Genomic DNA, 23,740 nt, shown 5'->3' with positions numbered 1-23,740 from the left:
TTGGCTGGGTTATGCTTCGGTGGGTCAGTGTGGACTTATTGGGCAGAACGGCATGTTTCCACATTGTAGGGATTCTATGATTACCGAGGAACTGATGTTAGCTAGCTGTCGGGCATACTCTGTCCTGAAATGCAAATCCTCATCTTAAAAAATGTGCCCCGTAATTCTGGACTTAACCTCAAGGTGAAGTATCTTTTCCATGTCCAACTTGTCAAGACCATTCAGGATCTTGATTCGGAGATGCCGGTGTTGGACTGGGGTGTACAAAGTTAAAAATCACACAACACCAGGTTATAGTCCAACAGGTTTAATTGGAAGCACACTAGCTTTCGGAGCGACGCTCCTTCATCAGGTGATTCACCAGGATCTTATATACTTCAGTCAAGTCACCCCTCACTCTTCTAAACTTAACTGGAAGCTAGTCTATCTAACTTGTCCAACCTTCTAGGAGTATGGGCTCTGAAAAACTTGAACAGAGGCCACATCACTCCTTCATGGTTTCTTTCTTTTCATTGACTTCTCTCCTGTCTGTCTCTTTTCCTCTCTAATCCTACCTTTCCAACATCATTCAGTTTTGAAGAGTTATATCAGATTCGAAAAATTAACCCTGTTTCTCTTTCCACAGATGCTGCCAGAGCTGCAGTTCATCTAGCATCCTCTGCACTTGTTTCTGCTGCCACTGTATACCAGTGGTAGAAGGGAGTGAATGCTATAGGTAGTGCATAGGATGTCACTCAAGCTGGGTGCATTGTCCTGGAGGATGTTGAGCTTCTGGGCAGGATTAGCTGACTGAGGTTAAGTAATTAGGAGAAAGTGAGGACTGCAGATGCTGGAGATCAGAGCTTAAAAATGTGTTGCTGGGAAAGCGCAGCAAGTCAGGCAGCATCAAAGGAACAGGAGAATCGACGTTTCGGGCATAAGCCCTTCTTCAGGAATGAGGAGGGTGTGCCAAGCAGGCTAAGATAAAAGGTAGGGAGGAGGGACTTGGGGGAGGGGCGTTGGGAATGCGATAGGTGGAAGGAGGTTAAGGTGAGGGTGATAGGCCGGAGAGTGGGTGGGGGCGGAGAGGTCGGGAAGAAGATTGCAGGTCAAGAAGGCGGTGCTGAGTCTGAGGGTTGGGACTGAGAAAAGGTGGGGGGAGGGGAAATGAGAAAGCTGGACAAATCTGCATTCATCCCTTGTGGTTGGAGGGTTCCTAGGCGGAAGATGAGGCGCTCTTCCTCCAGGCGTCGTGTTGCCATGGTCTGGCGATAGAGGAGGCCAAGGACCTGCATGTCCTTGGCAGAGTGGGAGGGGGAGTCAAAGTGTTCAGCCGCAGAACCATTCTGTGTTCCTTCTTGTAATCCCCTCATAATTTTATATATCTCAACGATGTCCCTTCTCTTCTCCTTTGCTCTCCAGAAAAGAGCATATCTGCCCTGTGTCTCTTCATAACTGAAGCTGTCCAACCCAGGCAACATCCTGGTAAATCTCCAATGCTATCTCATCCCTGTTATATTATGGATTCCAGAGCTCCATGCAGTACTCCAGCCATGGCCTAACCAACTTTTTTAACCGTTCCAGCATAATCTCTCTGCTCTTTAACTCTATGCCCTGATTAATGAAATCAAGTATACCATATACCCTTTTAACCACTTTATCTATCTGTCCTGAGGGACCAGTATACATGCACACTAAGGCCCCGCTAATCCTCAATGCTTCGCAGGGTTCATTGTGCATTCCCTCGACTGTTGTGTGGCAAGATTAGGCTGGTAGAGAACCTTTGTTTTCCAAATGTTCTCTCATACACCTCGGTGAATATACCGATGATAATTTGCAGCTCAGTTTAACCAATGAGCTGAAACATGTCCTCTTGCTCACTATGATGGTTTGAAGTGAATGATTCTGGACTGAATCAAATTCCTACTCTATTTCACACACAAGAAACTTCCTATAAATTTGACACTATGAGAGAAGTGTTTGGAATGGAGATAGTCTAATTAGAGCATTTAACTGAACCAGTGACTTGTTGCTCATGACCCAGGTTTAAAGCTGTGCTGTTACAGGAATATGTTCTGCAAATGTAAATGTGTTGGAGGCAATTAACTGAATGATATCTGGAATGAAAAAGTTGACTAAAGTGGATAGGTTGGACTGGCTAGCTTATTTCCACTAGAGCCTTCGAAGAGTGAAGGGTTACTTATTTGAAATGTGTAAGATCCTGAATGGTCTTGGAAAACTGTTTTTGCTTATGAATCGTTCAAGAACTATGGGACAGTTTAAAAAGTAGCAATCACCCTTTTGGGACAAAGATGAGGATAATTTATTTTCTGAGTGTTGTGACTTTTGGAACCCTCTGCCTTAAAATGTGGTAGAAGCAGGATCATTGAATACTTTTAGGAAAGAGGTTGGTAGATTTTTGTTCGGCTATACCCATCAAAGATTTTCAGGGTTAGATAAGAATGTGGAATTCAAAATACAATCAGCCATTTTGAGTGGTTTTAAAGAGCCAAAAAGTTGTCTTCTCTTCCTACTTAGTATCTTCATATACTTATTGACACTGAATCCTATCAACTCTCCTTGCTGTAACTTTAAACAGGATGCTGCAACACTGGAGATGGAGCCATGGGAATTTGTATTTATATAGCATTGCCCATGTGCAGGAAAGCAAGTAGTTCTTTTCTCTTGCAACACTTCAAGGAACAGTATAGTTTAGGCAAATACAATACAGTAGACACCAAACTGCTAGGCGCTCTCAAAGTTTTGAGGCAATTTTTGAAAGTGGGCATTGATTTTGCTTGCTGGATCAGAATGGCAGAAATTTCTTGAACAAGGAAATTATGAAGTCTTGTGGGTAGTGGGGGAGCACAGGGGCAGGTTTAATCCTAAACAGCATCATTGAGCTACACACAGGTTGTCTACATTTGGATCCTGTCAACTTGCTATTCATAGAAATTCCTTAGATTGTAGATTTTAAACTATGACGTGGCAAATAGGAAACGACAGTGAGACTGTTCAAAGGAAAAACTAGAAACAGAGCCGTGATAGAGTGTCAAGTCCCAGGTACAGATTATGAAAGAAGTGTAGTAACCAGAGAGTAGAAATGACTCAGAACCTGGAAGAGAGAAATTCCGAGATCAGTCCAACCACAGATCCTTTGGAGGGCAAGATAATCATGCCACTGATCATTGAGCAGCATATTGATAGTACAGTTGAGAAACATGACCCTTGAAGGACAAAACTGTCCAGCTAGGAGTCAAGACACTGACTTGTGAAGAGGTCAGATTAATTACTGACCCCTTGAGGAGAGGAGTGTCTAGAGAGCAATCTAGACATGGAGTCCTGTATTGTCCTCTATGAAGGGTTGTCCATGTGTTAGACTGTAGATTGGGAAGTCTGTCATCTTGACTAGGCAGGGTGTTCCAGACAGGGCTGATTGATTGCAAAGCAGCAGAGGAAAACTGGCAAAAGCTGACACTATTGTCCAGAAACATTGCAGATTCTAATTTCCATGAAGTCATTCAGAAGCATTGACTGGAAAGTGGGACACTGCCTTGGTTTTACAGCCAGTGACTGAGATAATTATTGATACAACTTTTAAGACGACAGTGTGTTCTTTGTCATTTTCATTGAAGAAGTAATTTTTCTTCAGTCAGATTTTAACAAGCTTCTGTTTCAACACCTGCTCAAATTGAGAAACTGGTGATTAAATATTGATTGGCATAGTGTACCATTTATTAATACAGATTTTTATGATTTTTTTATTCAGTGAGATATTTAATGTTTTGATGTTTAGATTCTAAATAATAGCTTTTTTAATGAACCATCAATCTGAAACCATGTATGTGATTATTGCGGGCAAATCAAAAAAGATAATAGTCAGCTGGACAAAGATGTGAAAGTTGATCAGTCATTCCTATAGACCAACAGATTCAAATAGCCAGCAATGCTGTATATGGTGAATATGAAAAGTTAGCTGCAGGGTAATGCTGTGTTCTGTTAACTATTCTCTATCACATTTCATGTTCCAGCGCTTATGTTTGTTCTGAGACTTCAACGGCTGGGCAATATTAATCAATGGTGCTGACCATCCCTAATCAGATCCCTCCCTGTGGCATGTCTAGTGTGGCATGTCTAGTGTTGCATTAAAACAAAGGAGTCCTGCTGCATGAATCAAGTGCATTCACCCATCAACCTCCCTGTACTCCCCGAAATACAATGTCACTGCTCCTCGAAACCTTTGACTGTGGTCTTGCATACATCCCCAGTTTTAATCCGAGAGCGTGGTGCTGGAAAAGCACAGCAGGTCAGGCAGCACCTGAGGAGCAGGAAAATTGATGTTTCGGTCAAAAGCCTTTCATCAGGAATCATTCCTGATAAAGGCCCTTTGCCCGAAACGTCGAGTTTCCTGCTCCTCGGGTGCTGCCTGACCTGTTGTGCTTTTCCAGCACCACATTGCTTTAAGTTCAGATTTCCCCTCCTAACCCTTTCCAACTCTCTTCATCTAAGACTTTCCTTATTGTCCACCTCTTTGTCCCAGTGTTTTGATACAGTTCTTAGTGTTTTTCTCGATATTTTGATTGGTTGTTAATTTTAGATTGATCCCATTATCATGAAACATCTCGGAATGTTTTACTATGTCTTGTGAAAGCTAATGTATAACGGCAAGGTACTTTCTATTATTGATAATCAGTGACTAGTACTGAGTTAAATTATAATCAGTTTGAGCCAGTTAAAAGCAGGGATTGAGCAAAGTAATCTCATGATGGTCCTTATAACTATTTGGGTGAAGGATGGCCTTCCACAGGAAAGATTAGGTTTGTTTCCTCCCTCCATAATCTGCCTTTCATGTTTCTGGCAATGGTGATGACTGTGACCAGTATTTGAAACTGAGTGTATGATTGATGTAAGCTGAATATACCAGTGATCCAGCACTATGTGAGAGACACTTATTGTTTTGGCATTACTGCTGACCAGATCAATAGTTTTAAACTGATTTCAGGTACTCTGAGCGCAGCAATACCAAGTGTGTTGGCATCACCATTGAGACCAGACCAGACTACTGCCTGAAGCGCCATCTCAGTGACATGCTGCAATATGGCTGTACACGCCTGGAGATTGGGGTACAGAGTGTCTATGAGGATGTAGCCAGAGATACTAACAGGTGGGGAATTTTTCAGAATCCAAACTGTTGACTTTGTAATTGTCAAAACTGCCACAGCTGCTTTGCATCGTATGAACAGGAATAGATCATTTACCTTCTCAAGTTTGTTCTGCCATTCAGTTGGTTTATATTAAGCTGTGGTCAAACTCTACATCTTCCTTTACTCAATTTTTCATAATAGCTTCTAATTTTAAAAAAATCAATCTCTGATTTAAAATGAACAATTAAGAACATAAGAAATAAGAGCTAGAGAGCTTTATGCAACCCTTGAGATCCTTTCCACCATTCATAAGATCATGACTGATCGTCTAACCCAACACTGCCTTCCCACTCAATCCCCATATATTCTCAATTACTTAAAGCAGAGGAATCCATTGATCTCTGACTTGAATATACTTAGAGCAATCACAGTCCCTGAGGTAAAAAATTCTTAAGATTTACAACAATTTAACTGAAGAATTGTTTCCTCACTTCAGCCCCATTCTGAGTCTATGGTGCCCAGACTGTTCACAGTATTCCGGTTGGTGTTGAGTCAGGACCTTGTGTAAATGAAGGATAACTTCTGGCTCCTTCTATTCTAGTTCTCTAGATATTAAGACTAGCATTCCATTATATTTAGATTTTTGTTCTCTGTCTGCTCATGATAGTTTGATGGTCTGTGTACATGGATGCCGAAGACCTCCGGTTCTTCTAGCTTTTCTCCATTTTGAAATTACCTTGATCTGTCCTTTTTAGGTACTTAACATTTTCTTATTGGAATTCATTTGTCACACTATTGCACATTCACTCATTCAATCTATCTTTATTGCAATTTTATGCTGACACCTACACTGCTATCTGTCTTTGAGATATTGGCAACTAGATATGTGGCTTTCTGTCCTGTTAGCCAAACCATTAGTGAATTCAAAGAATAGTTGAGGCAGCAGAGACCCTTGTGTGAAGCCACTGGTTATATCCTGCCAATTAGACTACCTGCTGTTATCCACACTGTCTAGCATCTTCCGCTCTGCCAATTTCCTAACCAGATCAGGTGAGCATTAGAATAGTCAGAGATGATGAAAGTATAAGTGAGCGTTTCAGTAGCAGGACATATTGAGATCGAGTAAAGTCAGATAATGTTATAAAACTGGAAAGACTTTTGATTGTGATAAGACAGATTGAGAGAGTGGTTAGCAAAAGGTGGGATCTTGAGCTATATATTGATATTGAGCATAAAAACAGGGTAGGTCTAATTAGGCTAGAATATTGTACCAGATTTTGGTCTCCACACATCAGGAAGAATGTGAAACCTTGAGACGGGGCAAAACAACTTACCTGAACCGAGAATGAGAAATTCTAACTGCAAGCTTTGACTGAAGGAGCTGGTGCTGTCCTTGTTGGAGACAAAGATTTTTAGGGGATCTGAATAAGATTAACCTCTGCTTCTCTTCTTTCTTCAGGGGTCACACAGTCAGGGCTGTGTGTGAGTCATTCCAGCTGGCAAAGGATGCTGGCTTTAAAGTTGTGGCACACATGATGCCTGACCTTCCTAATGTTGGCCTGGAGAGAGACATCGAACAGTTCATTGTGAGTGTCCATCAGTTGGGTTCTTCTTTGACCAAGCAATTGGTATAACCTTCACTATCCAACAGTGTCTTCGTTTTAAATGTAGAAAGATGTTTGATAGCCTGTTCAACACAACGGTATACATGAGTCTGTGTCATTGAAAATCTTTGCAAAGTGCAGGAGCAGATAATCATGTTTTTGTTAGCTCTTTAAAGAGCAATCCAGTTTTCTTTGTAATTCGGTATCGTCTATTAATTTCTTTTCCAGCCATGGAACCAAATGCCTTTTGAAAGTTAAAAATGATTCCACCACCCTTTCAAGTGGTACATTCCAGATCAAAATTATCTGGAACTGGGGCAAAAGGAACAATTCCCTGGGTGCGGGTGTTATTGACAGGCATGCTTGGGCACTCCAGAATGAAATTGAGAGTCAACCACGTCAGTGGGGACTGGAATCAAGTAAAGGCAAAGCTTCTTTCCCTAAGCAGCAAATCAGTTATGATTTTGTAACAACTCAACAGCTTTATTAGCAGCTTTTAGCATGCTTAACACTTAAGCATTCATGGTGCTAATATGTTATGCGGTTATCTTCAAAAAACTACAGTGTAAGAAATCATGAATGGTTTATTCTGTAAGGAATTTAGGACCATTTTGTTAAGTTTGATTGCATATGTTCCTCCAATTTTTTTCCAGCAGTGGTTTTCAGTGAAAGTGTTATTCTCCAAGTAAGTTGAGTCACTTTGTACTATCGTAATATTCATGCAGTAATTTATGGTCCTCAGTAAATACCTCACCTCACCCCCCACCCCCCCCCGAGATCATTCTTGTAAGCTTGGTTCTATTGATTTTATAATAGGAAGACTGCTTTTTGTAAATCCAGATTCTCTGAAAGTGCATTTGCATTAAATGTTTATGCTTATGCAAAATGATTTTGGCTTCACAGCATTGTAAACAGGGTGTCAGGGATGGATCATTCTGACCAATGTGATTGTCTTTGTTAGGAAGTTCATTTTGCTTTGGTTCTGTTTTAAGGAGGCTATGACTCCAGATTCTGTTGTACTGGCAAGTTAACTATCAAGTGAAACTGCTTTGTAAGATGCTGGAGTTCCAGTCTGAATTTAGCCTAACTACTTGGTCAGATTCTGATAACAAAATGGATATAAGTAGCACCATCAGAACTGAGGAAATGTTAAGAACTCTATTCAAGTGGAGGAAGGCCACTTAAAATATGTCAGGCTATCTTTGTACTGTGAAATGAGGAGTATCAGATATTATATTTTAAAACAAAATGAATCATTCCAAATGAGAGACAACAGCAGTAGTTAAGGAGGAGCACTCTTCCCTCTGTAGCTGAGTTTGAGTTGATTGAGCCAAAAATCTTGGAAACCTTTTTGACAGTTGTAGCTGTCTGAAGTGAATGAGCTTGTCTCCGTCAATTTCCAAGTAGTTGGGATTTCACTGAGCTTTAGAAGAAATCATAAAAAATTGGTACAAAAGTACCTTTTTCAACCTTTAAAGACAGTTCTGCTGTTGAGTAAAAGGATTGCTGATTTTCTAGTTGAACTCCACTTTCCTACAATATCTCTTTATCATTTGATTCTCTTTCTGTCCAACAACCCATTAATTTTGGTCTTTCAGATTCTCAGACCTGAGTCTTCACAGTGTCCTCAAGTAGAGAATTTCAAAGATTGACAACGCTCAAGTGAAAAGATTTCTCCTCGTTTAATTCTAACATGTCTAATTCCTCGTTTTGAGTCTGTAAGCTCTATTTCCACTCCAGCATTTATTATGAATTGTCTTAACAATTTTATGCATTTCAATTTGATCACATCAATCTTGTAAACTCAAGGGAACACAGACCTAATCAATCCAGTCTCTCCTTATAGAGCATTCACCTCAACAAAGGAATCAATCTATTGTTCTCGCCACAATTAATCCTTTGGTAAGAAAGGCAAATAATGTTGAATCTGCCACAAACCTAACAATCTCTGAACATTGAAAAGTTAAAAGCACCATACAGGGTCCTGGCAGAAGGACTTTACTGAAGATGTGGTTCAAACCATGGCTGTGACAGAGTGGAAGAAAGTTTTTACTCTGTTCAAGATTTTTTCTGGAAAGTGATGCCAGAGATGAAAAATGAGATTTAAAAGTTTCATTCCTTTATCAGTCATATCACTTGGTTTGCTTAAACATTTAAGGGGGAGAATGTAAAACAGCATAACCCCTAAGAAAATAGGACATCCTGTGTGTAAAGAGACAGACAGTCACTGAATAAATGAAACAGTGACAGAATAGGAAACAAATAGAGAGTGAGAGGAAAAATAATGCTGAGAAAGATAAGAATAACAGAAAAACAGAGAGGCACAAGCAAGATGGGAAAACATAGCGAGCTGACAGGCAATAGAGGATAAGGAAATGGAAGACAAGATTATAATAAAAACAAACTTGAGATGGAGTCCCTTCCTGTGAAATCAGTGAAGGCTGAAAACCAACCTGAACCATTAGAACTCCGTGTGGTTTGATGTCAGATTGTGTCTGATTACTGTGAAACACATTGAGACATGTTACTACACTGAAGGTGCTATATAATTATAAATTATTATTTAACCTGCAAATCAATCTTTTTGTCTTTAGTCTGCATTTTCTGCCCTTCAGGAGAGGTAGGGAGATAAAAGAGACTCCCCCAATACCTGCAGTAAACATTGAACCATGGCTAGAGGTTAAAGCTTAAAGCCAAGCATTCCAGTCAAATTTAAAAACACACAGGTCTTGGCTTGTGACAGACAGTGTGGTTGTAGATGCAAGACTGAGTTTTGCACGATTAAGTCATAGCACTGTGCATTGGTGTTGTTGTTTGAGCCCCTGCTAAATTGGCAACACTCCGCTTCTCCCAAAATATTATATGGCTGCTGCTGTGTGGGAACAGTAGCACTCGTGATATCTTAGTTACAACATGGCTGAATGGGACAAGCCCAATCGATCAGTGATCTTTTCTGTTATTTTCAAATGTTTCTACATCTTTTATGATTATCTCAGTTTTGGAATATGTAGACTCAAGATGAAACCATTTCAGCTTCCACAGATGCTGTCAGATCTGTTGGATTTTTCCCGTACTTTCTATTTTTAGGATAATGTATTCGGTAATATTTAATAGAATCCCATTGACTAAAAGGACAAAAATAAAACAATGAAAGCTAGATCCTTCCCAATGCTGACAACCTGATTTATCGAGGAAATTGAAATTATTTACCATACCTAAACATGGCCTTGAGGATCTTAACCAGCGATATTCAGCAATATTGATTAGTATTATTCTTTTCCTTGTTCTTGCTGGGTTTTTTTCCTCAAAGTATATCTTCTAAATATTCAGGTCTCTGATTCTCAATGACAAATACAGTTGATACTCAACCTTATGGAACATACCCATGCTCAAGACGTGATAAAAATGGGAGTGTGTTTTATTGTTTGATCTTGGGATGAGGCAGTGGGCGTATGTTATCATGCTTCATTTTGGAGAGTGGCAGTAGCTGTGTTTCATTGTTTGATGTTAAAATGTGAGAGTGGATATGAGTTTTTAAAAATCTTTTATTATTGCAATAATACACTCACCCTGTTCTTCCTTTCAGCATGATACTGATGAGGTCATTTTTTAGGTTGCGACCATGCACAGCCAATACGTAAGCTCAGGGTTCTGGGTCTTTTCATTCGAAGTAGTGTTTCTCAATTGAATTAGATTCAATTGATTTGAATTTTGCTCCAAAATTTGTAATGTTACCAAATTTGAAATAGAACACTCAGGATTAATCTTATAGGGAGAGAACAAAGGAAGGGGAGAGACAACAACTTCCATAAAACAACAGATACTGGCATGGGTTTAGTAAGCTGAAATGGATCTTTCTGTCCCTCTTATTACAATATCCAAAAGGCACCTGGGTGGGTACATGAATAGGAACAGTTTAGGGATATGGGCCAAATGCTGGCAAACGGGACTACATAAATTTAGGATATCTGGTTGGCATAATCAAGTTGGACCAAAGGGTCCATTTCCATGCTGTACAGCTCTATGACTCTAAATGAGCCTGTTTAGCGTGGTGTTGTTTGATCAGTTCAGTTTTAATAAGCAATAAGCCGATTAATTGGTTGTCATTGAGATGATTGTAGTACAGAGATTAAATCAACTGCTGACCTCTATTAACAAATTTTAATTTCAATAAATCTAACTCTTGAGGCATCTCATTGATAACTGATAAACACAACACCATCAACTAGATCTATACTTGATTGTTTTGGTATTAAAAAGCAATGATAATGCCAAATACACAGATAAACCTGGCACAGACATCATGCACAAAGAGCTGTTATGCGTGTATTCCATTAGGACAATCCTGCTCCATTATAATGGCAGGTAGTTCAAAATTTATCAAAATAATCTCTGTAAAATATCTAGGTTTCATGGATTATAATTAACCGGTTAATCTGCCTGAACAATAGCTAATATGTGATTGGTCATGGTTACATCATGGAATAAATCCCCCAAGATTTTTACACCAGCACCAGCAATTTGGAGTTCTGCTGTGATTTTCTGTAGAGTTAGGGAAAATTCCACTCTAACTGGGACTGATAAATTTATCTGTTTTATTGACATCCTCCCACAGACTCAACTGTCCCCCCAAAGGATTTAGATTAATCCAAAAAAAGGAAGTATTCTTAATGCATACAGGCAATCTTGTAACCCAGTGAAAGTTATATTTTAGATTGCTGCTCATTGGGTATTACAGTTATACTGTTCTCCCTAACTGCAATCTGTTTCATTCTATGCAACAACTTCATAAATGTACAGAAAAGTCTCTAGCTACTTCACCAAACTAAAAAATAAAATTCTAAGCAGATGAGAAAAATGATAGAGACAGAGAAGTGTTTTAAGGAGGAGAAGTTGATGAAATAATTTAAGGGTCTCCAGCTTAGGTGGTTGAAGACTAGGCTGCTAATGATGTCACCATAGTGAAAGATTCTTGAGGTCAGATTCTGAGGAATGAGATTTGAGGAGGGAGTGTTGTAGGATTGGGTGTGGTTAAAATCACAGACCTACTCACTCACCTGGGTAGTGTTCACTTACATGAGCCAGTTATATTGGGATTTAATAAAAGGTTCATAATAGTATCATGATGGTGCATTTTCCAGTGAATTATGCTGTTTGATGTGTTGCAGGAGTTCTTTGAGAACCCAGCATTCCGCCCTGATGGTATGAAGCTGTATCCTACACTGGTGATCCGTGGCACTGGACTTTATGAGCTCTGGAAAACTGGCAGATACAAGAGTTATTCACCCAGCACACTTGTGGATTTGGTGGCTCGGATCCTTGCACTCGTTCCTTCATGGACACGGGTGTACCGTGTTCAGAGGTACTTAATAGTGACATCTTCCATCAGGTTCTAAAGAACACTCCTTTTTGCCTGATTGTAGCCAAATTTGCTTTCCTTATGATAGAATACTCAGTAAAAAAAATCACACTGCGAATATTGTATGTAGAATTCATCTAGTTATTCTGTGTATTGCAAAATGTGTTTGCACTTCTCTCAAACTTCACTCACAACAGCATGTGGTATGTTACAAAAGATTACTCATTCTTCCCTTGCATGTGTCCCCAAGAGGTTGCCTTTTGCCAACCAAGGTTACTTCTTTGACCTGGAAGTAGTCCCAGTACAGAACCTTTCTGCCAGCAGAACCTCGTATTGGGATGGTAATGATAATGTTGATGTGTTTGATGTAGGTTGGATTTTAACAAGGCTTTTGACAGAGTCTCACATAGCATACTGGTCACAACAGTAAGAGCCTTCCTGAGGGAAAGTGGGAGGCTGGATCCAAAATTGGCTCAGTGATAGGAAGCAAAGCAAATCTGAAATACAGAGAAGTTGGTGGAAGAATATGACGGGTCAGTCAGCATCTGAAAAGGAAAAGCTGTTAAATATTTCACTTGCTCAAGAAATGTTAGCTGACCTGTTGTGGATGGGAACAGGAAAGGGCATGCAAGCTTGATGGACCAGTTAGTTACTACTTGCATCAATTTCATGTTTTCATGTGCAAGCGGAGGTCATTCAGTCCATTGTCTATTACACTGTTCCCTTGGATCACAGCCAATCTGTGCCATTACTACCCCATATATTGATGTTATTAAATGCCTTCATTTTTCTTTAACAATCTTGATTTGATCACCCTTTATTATTTGAAACTTGAGGGGCTACAAGTCAAGTTTATAAGAAACAGAAAACAGCAGCAGGAATAGGCCAATTGACCTCTCTGCTCTGTCATTCATTGTGATCATGGCTGATCATAGAGCTCAATATCCTAATCCTAACCTCCCCTTGATCCCTTTAGCCACAAGATCAATATCTACCTTCTTCTTGAAAATGTATAATATTTGGCCTAAACCACTTTTTGTGGTAGTGAATTCCACAGGCTCACCATTCTGAAGAAAAGACCTCATCTCAGTCCTAAAAGGTTTACCTCTTATCCTTAAACTATGACCCCATGAACTTAATCACCATCAATACATCCTTCCTGCACCTAACAAGTCTGGCCCAGTTAGAATGTTATAGGTTTCTATGATATCTTCTTTCTTTCATCTAAACTCCAGTGAATAAAATCCTCATCAACTCCATCTTTGCTCATTTGTCAGTCCTGCCATCTTAGGAATCAATTTGGTAAACCTTCGCTACACTCCCTCTCTTGCAAGAATATATTTCCTCAGATAAGGAGACCAAAACTGTGCACAATATCACCAATGTCCAAAAATGCAGCAAAACATTTTTCTTCCTGTACTCAAATCTTCTCACTATAAACGCAAGTATTCCGTTTGCCTTCTTACCTGCCTGCTACACCTGTGTGCTTGCTTTGGCAACTGGTGCACGAGGGCATCCAGGTCTCAATTAAATATTCCCCTCTCTCAAATTACAGCCATTCATATAATAATCTGCATTCCTATTTTTGTAGATAATCTCACACTTATCCATGCTATACTGCATCTGCCACGCTTTTGCCCATTAACTCAACTTGTCTAAAACACACTGCAGCATCTCTGCATCCTCCTCACAGTTCATCCTTCTACCCAGCTTTGTGTCATTGGTTATTGCGTTTAGTTCCCTCATCTAAATCATAATAAGTATGGTGAATTGCTGGGGCTCTAGTACCAATCCCAGCAGCATCCCGCTAGTTACTGCCTACTATTCAGAAAAAGACCCATTTATTCCAACTTTTTGTTTCCTGCTTGTTAACCAATTTTCTGTCCCATCTCAATACACTGCCCGATCCCATGTACTTTAATTTTTACATGTTAATCTATTTTTTAGGACTTTGTAGAGAATATTCTGGAAGTTCAAATAAACCACATCTGTTGGCTCCCTCTGATCAACTCTAATGCATATCCTCAAAGAATTCCGGTAAATTTGCCAAGCATGATTTCCCTTTTGGAAATTCATGCTGACTGTATCTGATTCTGCCACTGTTCTCTCAGTGCACGGCTATAAAATCCTTGATAATGGACTAGCATCTTCGCCATTAGCATGCGCCACCTGACTAACTGGTCTGTACCAATCGGACGGTCTCCACCTAAACCAATCTGGAACAGTGTTCTAGCGAAAAGGATAATTAGGGTGGTCACTAGGACTTTAAACTTGTGAGTTGGGGGAAGGGGAAGGCAAAACGACAGGAAGTATGATGATAAATAAAAAGGTAAGCAGCAGGTTAGCGTGTGCTGGAGGGTTTAAGTTCAAGGCAGATGATGAAAGAAGCAAAAAGGAAGGATAACTCAGGAGATATTATTAGAGATGTTGGAAATCGTGAGGGTAAAAAAAGTAACATAAAGGCACTTTACCTGAATGCTTGTAACATTTGTAACGAGGTTGATGAGTTAACGGCACAAGTTATCGCGAATGAATATGATTTGGTAGCCATTACGGACACATGGTTGCAGGATGGTCAACAACTGTGAGTTAAATATTCAGGGTTACCAAACTATTCAGAAAGACAGACAGGAAAGTAAGGGAGATGATGTCGCGCTGATATTCAAGGATGACATCAGGACGACATTAGAGATGATATCGGTTCTATGGAGAATGAGGCTGAATCCATTTGGGTGGAAATTAGAAATTCTAAGAAGAAAAAGTCACTGATAGGCATAGTCTATAGGCCACCAAATAATAACATTACATAGGTGTGGGCATTAAAAAAACGTAATGCCTGTAAAAATGGTATGGCTGTTATAATGAAGGAGTTTAATCTACATGTAGATTGGTCGAACCAGCTCGGTCAGGGTAGCCTTGAGGAAGAGTTCGTTGAGTTATCTTTGATACTTTTCTTGAACAGTATGTAATAGAACTGACGAGGGGTCAAACTATCCTAGATCTGGTCCTGTGTAATGAGACAGGTATAATTAATGACCTCATCGTTAGGGATCCTCTTTGAAGGAGTGATCACTGTATGGTTGAATTTAGAATTCAGATGGAGAGTGTGAAGATAATCCAATACCAGGATGCTGTGCTTGAACAAGGAGGGGGCTACAATAGAATCAGGGAGGACCTGGCTAAAGTGGACTGGAAACAAAGATTTTATGGTGGGATGGTTGACGAGCAGTGGAGGACTTTGAAAACAATTTTTCAAAATGCTCAGCAAAAGTATAGTCCAGTGAAAAGGAAGGACTGTAAGAAAAGGGGCGACCTGCCATGGGTGTGGACGGAAATAAGGGAGGCTATCAAATTGAAAGAGAAGGCATACGAAGTGGCCAAAAACAGCGTGAAACTAGATGATTGGGAAAACTTTAAAGGTCAACAGAAAGTCACAAAAAGAGAAATAAAGTAAAATAGAACATGAGAAAAAAACTAGTACAGAATATAAAGACAGATAGCAAAAGTTTCTATAAATACATAAAATGAAAAAGACTGGTTAAAGTAAACATTAGTCCATTAGAGGATGAGAAGGGGCATTTACTATGGGATATGATGAAATGGCTGAGGCATTGAACAGGTGTTTTGTAACGGTCTTCACAGTGGAGGACACTAATAGCATGCCAGTAATTGACAAAGAGACTAAGGTAGGTGAGGACCTGGAAACAATCATTATTACGGAAGAGCTAGTATTGGACAAGCTAATGGAGCTAAAGATAGACAAGTCTCCTGGTCCTGATGGAATGTATTCCAGGGTACTAAAAGAGATGGCAGGAGAAATGGCAGGTGCACTGGCAGTAATTTTCGAAAATTCGCTGGACTCTGGGGCACTCCCAGCAGATTAGAAAATGTCTAATATGACGCCACAGTTTAAAAAGAGATGGGGAGTTATAGACCTGTTAGATTAACCTCTGTAGTGGGGAAGATGCTTGAGTCTATTATTAAGGAAGAAATAGCAGGGCATCTCGATAGAAATTGTTCTGTTGGACAGTCGCAGCATAGGTTCGTGAAGGCCAGGTCATACTTGACAGATTTTTTGGAATTCTATGAAGACATTTAAAGCAAAGTGGACAACAGGGACCTAGTGGACCTTGATTTCCAAAAGCCTTCGACAAGGTGCTGCACAAGAGGCTGTTGCATAAGATAAGGATGCATGGCATTACGGGTAAAGTATTAGCATGGATAGAGGATTGGTTGACTAACAGAAAGCAAAGAGTGGGGATAAATGAGTGCCGTTCTGGCCGGCACTCTAACTAGTGGTGTACCTCACGTATCGGTGTTGGGCCCGCAATTATTTACGATTTATATAAATGATTTGGAGTTGGGGACCACGTGTAGGCTGTCAAAGTTTGCAGCTGACACTAAGATGAGTGGAAGAGCAAAGTGTGCAGAGGACTGAACTTTGCAGAGGAACATGGATACTTTGAATGGACAAAGGTCTGTGGGATGGGATACAATGTTAATAAATGTGAAGTCATCCATTTTGGTAGGAGTAACAGTAAAAAAGATTATTACTTGAATGGTAGAAGTTGCAACATGCTACCATGCAGAGGGACCTGGGTGTCCTTGTGCAGAGGTAGATCTGCAGGTACAACAAGTAATTAGGAAGGCAAATGGAATTTTGTCCTTCATTGTTGAAGAATGGTAGAAGTTGCAACATGCTACCATGCAGAGGGACCTGGGTGTCCTTGTGCATGAATCGCAGAGGTAGATCTGCAGGTACAACAAGTAATTAGGAAGGCAAATGGAATTTTGTCCTTCATTGTTGAAGGGATTGGGTTTAAAAACAGAGAGGTAATGTTGCAGCTGTACAAGGTGCTGGTGAGGCCACACCTGGAGTACTGTGCGCAGTTGTGGTCTCCTTACTTGAGAAAGAATGTACAGGCACTGGAGGGGGTGCAGAGGAGGTTCACTAGGTTGATTCCGGAGTTGAGGGGGTTGGCTTATGAGGAGAGTCTGAATAGATTGAGATTATATTCATTGGAATTCAGAAGAATGAATGGGGATCTTATAGAAACATGTAAAATTATGAAGGGAATGGATAAGATAGATGTAGAGAGGATGTTTCCACTGGCAGGTGAAGCTAGAACAGGAGGGCATAGCCTCAAGATTAGAGGGAGCAAGTTTAGGACTGAATTGAGAAGGAACTTCTTCACCCAGGAGATTGTTAATCTATGGAATTACTTGCCCAGGGAAGTCGTTGACGCTGCTTCAGTGAATGTTTTTAAGGAATAATAAAGGAATTAAGGGATACAGTGAGAACACGGGTAGGTAGACCTGAGTCCACAAAAAGATCAGCCATGGTCTTATTGAATGGTGGAGCAGGCTCGAAGGGCCAGAACGGCCTACTCCTGCTCCTATTTCTTAGTTCATATGTCTACAATTTCCCATTTACTCTCTATCTTCCTTTTTTCAGTAGTGGGGTTAACTGAGCTACCCTCCAAGCTGTAGGAACTGTTTCAGGTAGGTGACCCACAATGCATTTACTATTTTTAGGGTCACTTTCTTAGGATGATCAGGCCCTGGGGAATTTATCAGATGCCAATCCCATCAATTTCTCCAATATTATTTCTGCTAACACAGATTGCTTCAGTTTCTCCCTCTCACTAAACTCTGCTGCCCAACACTTCTGGTACATTATTCATGTCCTCCTTTGTGAAGTCAAGTGTGAGTTTAGTTTGTCAGCTATTTCGTTGTCAGTCATTATAAATTCCACCGCTTCTGACATGATCTGTTTTCACCCAATCTTTTTCTCTTGATATATTTTTAGAAACTTTCACGGTGTGTTCCTTTGTTCCCTGCAAGCTTATTCCCCTTCTTGATCAATCCATTGGTCCTCCTTTGCTGACTTCTAAACTATGCCCAATCCTCAAGTCTATTTTTATCTTGCCAATTTGTTTTTCATATTTAATACTATCTCTAACTTCCCTCAGAAACCATGGTTAGGCTACTGTTCTTTTTGCAGTTTTGCACGAGACAGGAATAAAGAGTTTTTGGTGTTCACCCATTTGTACTCTCATGCAACCTGCTGCTGTATTTTAACATTTTATTACTGATTACAATTCTGATAAACATGCATTATTTTCCCTCCCAGGCCAGTAGATCCTTCCTGGTTTCCGGTACCAAAGCAATATTGTGACCAAGACTTTGAAAAACTTTCCTTTTTTTATTCTGACTTCTGTGATGAAACCTAGCTTTTTTTTGTCTACTTTCTAACCTTTAATTATTTGTGTAACTGAGCACAAAATTCCCTTTAATCCTCCACAATTCCTGCAGTCTCTCCAATAAGAAAGCATTCCAATTTATCTTCCCACCTTCTTACGTCAATTGTCATAGTTTTGCTCACTCAGTTAATCGATTTCCTTTTATAACTACCTGCTCCACCTACATAACTTGAGTTCTAATATCTTCAGTATTATAATGTATCTAAGAGTAAAAATCCAATTTCCACATGACATAGTGAAGTAGAAGCCCACTGCTATTATACTTCATACTGAAAAATGTTGCCACAGGAGTTTTGAGGCTAGCTTGGTATTTTGTTCGTTGGGGATCGATAAATGAATTTTCTGCCCATAAAGCAATCTATTGAAGAATGATGATTGTGCTCTGTATTGCATTGTATGGCTTGAAAATCTTTTAAATCTGACTTAAAATTAGCCTCTTAAAAAGTAAATGACACTTCGAATCTACGCTGGTGCAGTAAAATGGACTGAGTGAAGAATGATATGCCCACGTCACTTGTATCAGCAGAATTCTTAAATTATTGACTCACTTGTGATTTCCATCCTTTCTCCCTGCTGTCTATGTTTGAAAGTTATGAGTTAATTTGTCTGCTGTGATCAGTGAATTTTGACTATCTCTTAACTGGCACATGGGTCACCAGTTCTCTTTTATTTCCACGCATATGTGTGTGATAAAAGAGCTGCTTTACGAAGGGTCATTATTTCAAATTTGCAGCTCAGAAAACTTTAAATTGGGGGGAGCAAATTGGATCAAACTGCTCAACATGATGAACTGACGTGAAATTCAAACAAGTCATATCCAAAGTGCTGAGGTGTTGTGATAATTGAAGAAGTGGAAAACAAAGGAGCTGAAATGAACAGTAATTTAGAAAGGAAATTTAAAGGAGATGGAAAATACTGCAAGTTCTCTCTCCTCTCTCATAAATAATGGGAACACTGCCATATATACAATATATAATGTACGTGTTACTGAACGATCTCACATTTCCTAGTTTGAATATTCCCTCCCAGAGAGAGTTGCCCTTCTTTGTCTTTGCTCCAGTTTAATGATCTGGATTATAAATTGGTAATGTGGGGACTGGGATTAGATCACTGTTTTCATATTGATTCCTGGAGCAATTCTATTTCTCCTGCAGTGTTCTCGAGAGGAGAGTCCTTTTAGTATTTGTGGCTCATCTGTCTAGTTAGTCCATACCCTTCCTTTTAGCCTCAATACATCATCCAACTATCTCCTAAATTACAGGTTTGCTGCCTCCACCACTCTATCCATGTCTTTATAACCCTTTGTGAAGAGAATTTCCTGCTATTACTACCATGTTTTACTAGTTTGAACCTGTGCCTCTTGCCTAGCTTTTTTATGTGTCTCTTCAGGATCACCTTTTGTGTATGCCTTTCCAAATTTGAAAAAAGGTCAGTCCGTATCTGCATTTTTTATTCTTAACTCAGTTCTGTAATTTACTGGGTGAATTGTATGCCTTTTCCCTGCATCGCCCCAATTTTGATAGAAATCAGACTTGTTTTAACACACTCTTTTTACAACCATAGGACATCCCAAAGTACGTTCAAGTCAGTGAAGGACATTGGAAGTGCAATCAGCCTTATAGGAAAATGTGGCAACCAGTTTTTGCACAGAGCGATCTCAACATAGCAGTATGAAATGGTAACATGTTAAAGACCTAGTAAATGGCTTTAATAATGATTAGGAAATTAACATTTCCTAGGACTCATAAGAAAGCTCTTCTGTCTTTTAAAATAATACTATTTTGATTTTGCCTATGTCCCTGAAAGGCTTGGGTCCTCACCACAAAGATGAAACCTCCAACAGTGTAGGTGGGAGCCAGTTAGTTTGCTGCCTTATTGAAATAGCCTTCTTTGTTCATTTGCAGAGTCTCATCAGCCGCTTGGTGTGAAATGGAATATTATATCCCATCTAGTCCCTGCCTAAAATAATTCCACTGCAAAGAAATAAATAATGTAAACACAAGAAACCATGCTGAAGGTTCAGAATAGCCTTCTGCTATGGCTGCTGTCATTAACTGTGTGCCATGCTTGGAGATCAAATCTGCTTATAATTTTTTTTTAGACTCCCTACAGTGTGGAAACAGGCCCATCGGCCCAACAAGTCCTCACCGACCCTCCGAAGAGTAACCCATTTCCCTCTGACTAATGCACCTAACACTATTGGCAATTTAACATGGCCAATCCACCTGACCTTTGTGATTGTGGAAGGAAACCGGAATACCCGGAGGAAACTCACACAGACACAGGGAAAATGTGCAAACTCCACACAGACAGTCACCCAAGGCAGGAATCGAAGCCGGGTCCCTGGCGCTGTGAGGCTGCAGTGCTAACCACTGAGCCACCGTGCCACCCATAAAACAGGAGCATTAACATAGAGCATTACAGCACAGGACAGGCCCTTCGACCCTCGATGTTGCGCCGACCTGTCATACCAATCTGAAGCCCATCTAACCTACACTATTCCATGTACGTCCATATGCTTGTCCAATGACGATTTAAATGTACTTAAAGTTGGCAAATCTACCACCGTTGTAGGCAAGGCATTCCATACCCTTACTACTCTCTGAGTAAAGAAACTATCTCTGACATCTGTCCTATATCTATCACCCCTCAATTTAAAGCTATGCCCCCTCGTGCTCGCCATCACCATACTTGGAAAAAGGCTTTCCCTGTCCACCCTATCTAACCCTCTGATTATCTTATATGTCTCTATTAAGTCACATCTCAACCGTCTTCTCTATAACGAAAACAGCCTCAAGTCCCTCAGCCTTTCCTCGTAAGACCTTCCCTCCATACCAGGCAACATCCTCGTAAATCTCGTCTGCACCCTTTCCAAAGCTTCCACATTGGGAAGAATCTTACCATTAGCCCAGTACTTTGCATTCTGGTTACTCCGACCAAAGTGAATCACCTCATACTTGTCCGCATTAAACTCCATTTGCCATCTCTTAGCTCAGCTCTGCAACTTATCTATGTCTCTCTGTAACCTACAATATCCTTTCTCACTATCCACACCTCCACCGACTTTAGTGTCATGTGCAGATTTACTAACCCACCTTTCTACACACTCATCCAGGTCGTTTATAAAAATGACAAACAGCAGTAGACCCAACAGCGACCCTTGTGGTACACCACTAGTAACTGGACTCCAGGATGAATATTTCCCATTAACCACCACCCTCTGTCTTCTTTCAGCTAGCCAATTACTCATCCAAACTGCTATATCTCCTCATTTTGTACAATAGCGTACTGTGGGGAACCTTATCGAACGCCTTGCTCAAATTCATATACACCACATCTACCTGTTTGGTCACCTTCTCAAAGAACTCAATAAGATTTGTGAGACACGACCTACCCTTCACAAAACTATGCTGACTACCTCTAATCAAATTATTCTTTTCTAGATGATTATAAATCCTATCTCTTATAACCTTTTCTGACACTTTACCAACAACTGAAGTAAGGCTCACTGGTCTATAATTACCAGGGTTGTCTCTACTCCCCTTCTTGAACAGGGGAACCACATTTGCTATCCTCCAGTCTTCTAGCGCTATTCCTGTAGACAATGACGATTTAAAGATCAATGCCAAAGGCTTGGCAACCTCCTCCCTGGCTTCCCAGAGGATCCTAGGATAAATCCCATCCGGCCCAGGGGACTTATCTATTTTCACACTCTGCAAGATTTCTGATACCTCTTCCTTGTGAACCTCAATCCCACCTAGTCTAGTAGCCTGTATCTCAGTATTCTCCTCGACAGCATTGTTGTTTTCTGTAGTGAATACTGTCGAAAACATTAGGCAGCAGTGGGAGTCGAACCCATGCCTCTGAGGAGGCTACAACCTGAACCCAGCCTCTTAGACCACTCCACCATAGCCCAAGTAATTCTGATCGCTCCTCTCTCAAAAACTGGGCTATGTCCTTAGTTAAAAACAGTATTCCATTTGACCTTGGTGCTATGTAACCATACAAGATTTTGAATTTTTTTATCATGAATAGCTGATTGTCCCTTTTTTATATGAGCTTATCCAGTTTGGTCAGATTTTGGTTAATTTTCATTTGATGCAATATCATTACTTGATCTGCACCCCACATTTCTACACCTACTGCTTTTCTCACACTGCAACTTGCCTCAAACATTCAAAAAACAACACACACAATTTTCTGTGTGTTCTGATCTTTGCAAACTAGTTACTTTCATGATGCATAGCTTTTTGATCCTATCTAGATCTGAGCTTGAATCTCGAGCTAGACCTTGATAAAGGGGAAATAGAAGATGTAGTATTTGCATTTCCAGAAAGCATTTGATAAGGTGCCACACAAAAGCATTATTGCAGAAGTTAGGAGCTCACATTATGACGGGGCTAATGCATTAGCATGGATTTTGAACTGATTGCCACACAGAACAAACTCACAATTAATAGGTCTTTTCAGGGTGGAAAGGCGTAACTAGTAGACTGTTACAAAGTTTGGTTCTCGGGCCCAATGATTTACTACACATATTCATAACTTGGATGTGGGGGGCAGAGTGTAATCCAGCCAAATTTGTTGACAATGCAAAAATAGTTGGGAAGGCATTTTGCGATGAGGATATAAGAGAATATAGATAGGTTGAAGTGGGCAAAAATGGCTTTTAATGTTGAAAAGTAAAAGGTCATGCTTTGTTCGGAAGAATCAAAAGGCAGACTATTGCTCAAAAGGAGAGACTCCAAAAAAGTGCAGTACAGCAGGATCTGGGCATTTTTGTGCATGAAACAAAAGGTTAGCACATAGGTTCAGCATCTAGTGAAGGAGGCAAATGGAATTTTGGCCTTTATTGCTCATAGATTGGAGTTTGAAAATAAGAATGTGTTGTTACATCTGTCTTAGGGTGTTATTGAGGCCACATCTTAAGTACTGTGTACAGTTTTGGTCCCCATATATAAGAAAGAATATACTTGCTTTGGCGGCAGTTTAAAACAGATTCACTACAGTGATTTCTGGAATGAAGGGGTTGACCTATCGAGAATTACTAAGCAGGTTAGGCTTTTATTTGTTTGACTTTTGACCATGGAAGTGGATCTTGTGAACGCATATTCTCGATTTGTTATGATTTTATTTGTATCGCTTAGCTTTTCTCTACTTTTAAGCTATATTTAACCCCCTTGTGTCGCCACTGAAGCTTCCTTTGCTTTGCTGCTATTCTTGCAATTGTCCATTGCTCCATCCTCCCTAGTCATTGATTTCAACCTGTTTCCATAATTTGATGCCTAAGCCATCTGTGTGCCTAACAAGTGAATACTGGAAGGGACCTTTAAAAAAAGATAGTTTTCGAAGAACAGCTAGTCTGATGAAGAAGAATGTGAGGACTGCAAA

General features: G+C 40.1%; 1 protein-coding gene across 3 annotated transcripts in view; it reads left to right on the top strand.

Moving 5' to 3' along the window:
* The window catches only part of elp3 (elongator acetyltransferase complex subunit 3), an 80,742-nt gene that overhangs the window by 21,555 nt on the left and 35,447 nt on the right, over positions 1–23,740 (top strand). For all 3 annotated transcript variants that reach the window (XM_043680465.1, XM_043680446.1, XM_043680455.1), the window contains exons 8-10: positions 4,982–5,143; positions 6,583–6,709; positions 11,896–12,089. In XM_043680465.1, coding sequence (XP_043536400.1) covers positions 4,982–5,143; positions 6,583–6,709; positions 11,896–12,089 — 483 coding nt within the window. The remainder of the gene's footprint in view (positions 1–4,981; positions 5,144–6,582; positions 6,710–11,895; positions 12,090–23,740) is intronic.

The sequence above is a fragment of the Chiloscyllium plagiosum genome, chromosome 3, assembly GCF_004010195.1.
Source record: "Chiloscyllium plagiosum isolate BGI_BamShark_2017 chromosome 3, ASM401019v2, whole genome shotgun sequence".
Taxonomy (NCBI): Eukaryota; Metazoa; Chordata; class Chondrichthyes; order Orectolobiformes; family Hemiscylliidae; genus Chiloscyllium; species Chiloscyllium plagiosum.
Note: the sequence above shows the minus strand (reverse complement) of the source record. Positions and strands in the feature narration are given on the sequence as shown.